A 4,454-nucleotide genomic window follows, 5' to 3' on the forward strand; every position below is an offset into this window, starting at 1 on the left:
CGGTCGCGGGGCGAGCTCAATCTCCCAGTGGGCGGGGCCAACGGACTTGTCAGTCTTTTCCGTTAGAGAGCACATGATTGGCTCCGTTACCGGGAGAGGCGGTTTCAACCGTAGCACATGGAGTCTGTGGCTTGTTACCTCTGTCGGAGGAGTAGAATCCACCCTCTGTGTGCGCGCAAGAAGTGATGCTGCTCCAGCCGGTGTCAACTTACCACTTTGGTGCAGTTCATACGAATAAACCAGTGGAGCTGTTACATTGAATTATTTGGAGAAAGAGGAGAGAGAGCACTTCTCTTCTGCTTCACACTTTGTGCGCGGTTGAACTTGTTTCTTGCCTCTGAGGGACGGGATTGGATTTGATGGAAACATGACGAAAGGAGCAACCGGACGGCATGCCCTGGGCACCTTGCAGCTGCTGGTCGCAGTGGCGGTATCACTTTCAGCGGCTCGCGGGACGCCATCCTTGCACTATGGACACATTGCGGAGAACTCCCCGTCCGGGTCGCCAGTTGACGGAGTCAAGCTGCCCCTGGTTGGAGGCGACTGTCGCGCGGCGCATCTTCTTCTGGACACGGGTTTGACTGGGAATTATGCTTCGGATTTCAATTTGTTTTTCCACCGGGGACAACGACACGTTGGGTTGAAATCAACCAAAACTTTGGATCGCGAGTTCATCGCGATATACGAGTTGCGGGTGACGCTGCCGGGCTGCCTGAAGGGTCCCGCATCGGTCCAGGTGGAGGTGGCGGATCAGAACGACAACGCACCGGAATTCATCGGGGGAAATAAAACGGTAAAAGTAAACGAGCTGACGTTGGTCGGTATGGAGGTGGCCCGTTTCAGCGCAAAGGACAGCGACGCGGAAAATAACGGACAAGTGACTTATTTTGCGAGGCCAAAGTCTCACTTCGTCCACGTGGTTCCGTCCAGCGGCCAGGTGACACTGGTCAGGTCCCTCATGGGGGTCACCGCCTTCACACTGCACGTGTACGCCAAAGACAACGGAGACCAAGTGCTGATAAGCGAGCCCCTGAGGCTTCAGTTCGAGGTGGCCCGAGACGGCTGGGACAGGTACCCCCGTCAGCCCCGGGCCGGCTCCCCCCGCCGGCCCCGGGCCGTCTCCGGGGAGGAACTCGCCCTCACCGTGACCGTCTCCGACGACGTTAAAGTCGGAGATTTGATTTTCACAGTCCCGGATCAAAAGTTTGCCAAGCGCTGGTTCGAGGTGGTGTCGGAGCCGGACTCCCCGGTGCAGATAGAGCGCGACTCGGGGCGGTTGTACCTGGCGCACGCGTTCCGGTCCCCGACGGACGTGGTGGTGAAGATCCAGAATGTCAGAGGTGAGTCCTTTTATTAACCTGGTTGGCTCGGCCTAAGACCCCTGACGTAGAGCCACGCATAGAATACACCTCCCTTTAATTCTGTAAAGAATCCTCAGCAAAATATGTAATAATAAACAGATTAAAGGCATACAATATCCTTTAAATGTGACAAAATTTAAACATTAGAAAAACTATGACTAATATTTTCTTTGTCGTAATTGCAATTCATGATGTGCGCGCGTTTTCCCGAGCCGCATGCGTTCTCCAGCCAATCACGTCTCGGTTAATGGTGTTGTCAAAAACTTCCCTGGTCTTTAATCAGGATTGATCTGCGCCAGAGAGGCATCAGTTCTCTCGTGAGGTTGAACGGAGAACACACACACACACACTGATGAACAGACCTATTGATTACGCATGCACGCATGGCTCGCCTCGGTGTCGGCATGATTCAGGAGCGTGGCAGACTTGGCAATGAGAGTGAGAGGGAGTGTGTGTGTGTGTGTGTGTTTGTGTGTGTGTGTGTGTGTGTGTGTGTGTGTGTGTGTGTGTGTGTGTGTGTGTGTGTGTGCGCGCGCGCTCCCCACTCGCGCACGTACCTGTGCGTTTGTGTGTTGTGTTTGTGCCCGCTCTTCGCGCGTGCTCGTACCTGTGTGTGCGTGTATGTGAGAGAGAGGCAGAGAAAGAGACCGTGTGTGCGTGCTTGTGCGTGTTTATTCCCTGCATTTTCAGTCCGCCTTACTCAGACCGTGACTGCTTCCCTTCATATAACGGCCTCGTAATAAAGCGCCTCTATATTTGCTCCGTTAATTGACGCTTCGCCTCGCGGTCCCCCGACACCCCGCCTCCTCTCCCAGACACACGAGACGGGCTCCAGGGGCCAAGGTGTTATCTGCCGCGAGCTGGTCGTTAATTGGGTAAACAGATCCGCCGTTTCCACATCGGGAAGCATTAAGTGTGTGTGATGTGACACGTGTATAACATGTGTATGACCGAACAGAAGAAGGGGCCGAAAAAGGGCCGTGGACGACCAACTCTGAATAATGGATTTATAAACAAAACTCAACTATTTTTCTATTCATTTGAAAATGCCATTTATTCCCGACCACAGCATCCTATACAGGCCTATCATCTCTCAGGTTGAGTTCGCTTTCCCCCAGAGCTCATCTACCATGAAAGTCCCCTGTTAGGTAAATGTTTGGCTAAGGACCCCAAAATCACCCTGAGGCCTCACTATATCACAGCAGAACGGTTCTAGCCCTGTGTTCTGCTCTCACTGGGGGGGTGGAGAATCAACCTGTCCAAAGACTCCCCCTCCCTGCACACACACACTTTTTCACTTTTTGTTTATTTGACGTAATTATATGCTGTTTATTCACCTGGTCTAAAGACCCACCCTGCCGGCGGAGACATGTGCTAGACGGCCCCCCCAAGTAAGCGCACCCCCACAGAGACTTTAGGGTTTGTTTGGTTAAGGGAAGTTTACTGTTGTGGCATACAGGGCTCTGTGTGGTGTGGGGCTGGCCGGTGTGCGTGCAGGAGGGGGAGGGAGGGGGCCTCTCCGTGCTAATTGGATCGACACGCTGGTGACAGTGGTGTAAACCGTGTGCTGATTGGCCCGTGCGTGTGGCCGCCTGCCTGGCCTCTGCGGGCTGTGGGGCGTCTGGTCACCGTCTGTCCCGCTGGTCTGGGGAACGCTGCGGTCATGAGCGATGACTATCAAACATGCACACGGCTCTCTCTCTTGCTCTTTCTCGTTCTCAATCTCTCTCGCTCTTTCTCTCTCTCTCGCTCTCTCTCTCTCTCTCTCTCTCTCTCTCTCTCTGCCCTGTTGGGTCTCGCAGTCTTTCTATTATTGTCCTCTGTCTTTCTCTCTTCTGCACACTTTTAATCCCTCTGTCTCTCGCTATCTCGATCTGTCTTGCTGTATCTCTCCCTATCAATTTTTTCCTCTAGCAAATTCTCTCTCATCTTCCTGAAGTTGCTAAACTACTCGATCTCTCAGTCTCTGTCTCTCTTTCACTCTTTTTCCCTCTCTGTCTCTATCTACCCTCTCTCTTTCACTCTCTGTCCCTCTCTGTCTCTCTTGCACTCTCTGTCCCTCTCTGTCTCTCTTGCACTCTCTGTCTCTCTTTCACTCTATGTCTATCTCTATCTCTCTCAATGTCACACTATAAAGGTTCCTCCCTCCCTCTTTAGGCCTCTCTCTTTCTCCTGCATGTCTGTCTAGGTTATCCCTAACACAGTCCCCTCCATCCCACTCCTTGTGTATTTGCGCAGGTTTTTGTGTAGTTGTGCTAGGTTAATGGATGATTTGAGGACAATGATGTCAGTGACTCAACTGTGGTGTGTCAGACAAACTAATTAGCATCACCTCATCTCTCTCTCTCTCTCTCTCTCTCTCTCTCTCTCTCTCTCTCTCTACCAATCTTTCTCTCTCTCTAAGTTAAATTCAATTCAAGGGCTTTGTTGAAAAAGGCATTCCTTAATATCTTCAAATTAAAACAGTAACAAGGACATAAATAATATAAATATTTCAAAGACGAAGACAATAAGGCTGTGAAAGTACAACATTTATACAACAATACACGATGAAAACAGCAATAGTACATGAGAGAATAGTAGTTACAAGGCGTTTCCCTTTTTGCCCCTGTTGTTATTACAGGAGAGGACATATCTTGCTGCCAACAACAGTAGTTGAGTTTTCCCCCAGTGATATACTACATTCTTTCACTGTCTGATTCGGATTTTGAATTTGTCTGTATTGTTGGATACATTTAGGAAATACATATGTTCTTCGGCTTTGTCTCATCTTTGTCCAGTGCAGCAGGAAGTGTGTTACGGTTTCCACTGGTTTGTGTGGACAATGTGTGTTCAGCCTGTCCTCCTTGGCAGCAGGTCTGTCTGTGATGACCGGTCTCCAGGGCCAGGCTGGGTCCGCTCAGCCTGCGTCTGCTCAGCGTCTTCCCAATGTGGAGTGGATCTTTTTGTGTTTGCTGATGTTGAGTTGGGTCGGTAGGGCCAGTTATTGAACTGAGCCTCAGGACCAGCTGCTGAAGGGGACTTACGTTTCTTGGTGTTTTAGGGCATTGCGGTGAAGGGTTTGGGGATGCTTGATTTTTAGGGGGTTGTGTA

At 50.9% G+C, this 4,454-nt stretch overlaps 1 protein-coding gene across 1 annotated transcript in view; it reads left to right on the forward strand.

Moving 5' to 3' along the window:
• Nucleotides 1-367: 367 nt before the first annotated feature.
• LOC307082426 (neural-cadherin) overlaps nt 368-4,454 on the forward strand; it is a gene marked incomplete at its 5' end in the record, with an annotated part of 109,547 nt that continues 105,460 nt past the window's right edge. Inside the window, one exon of the mRNA XM_079745984.1 lies at nt 368-1,340. Coding sequence (XP_079602110.1) covers nt 368-1,340 — 973 coding nt within the window. The remainder of the gene's footprint in view (nt 1,341-4,454) is intronic.

Source organism: Pollachius pollachius (genome assembly GCF_949987615.1).
Source record: "Pollachius pollachius genome assembly, chromosome: 1".
NCBI classification, from domain to species: domain Eukaryota; kingdom Metazoa; phylum Chordata; class Actinopteri; order Gadiformes; family Gadidae; genus Pollachius; species Pollachius pollachius.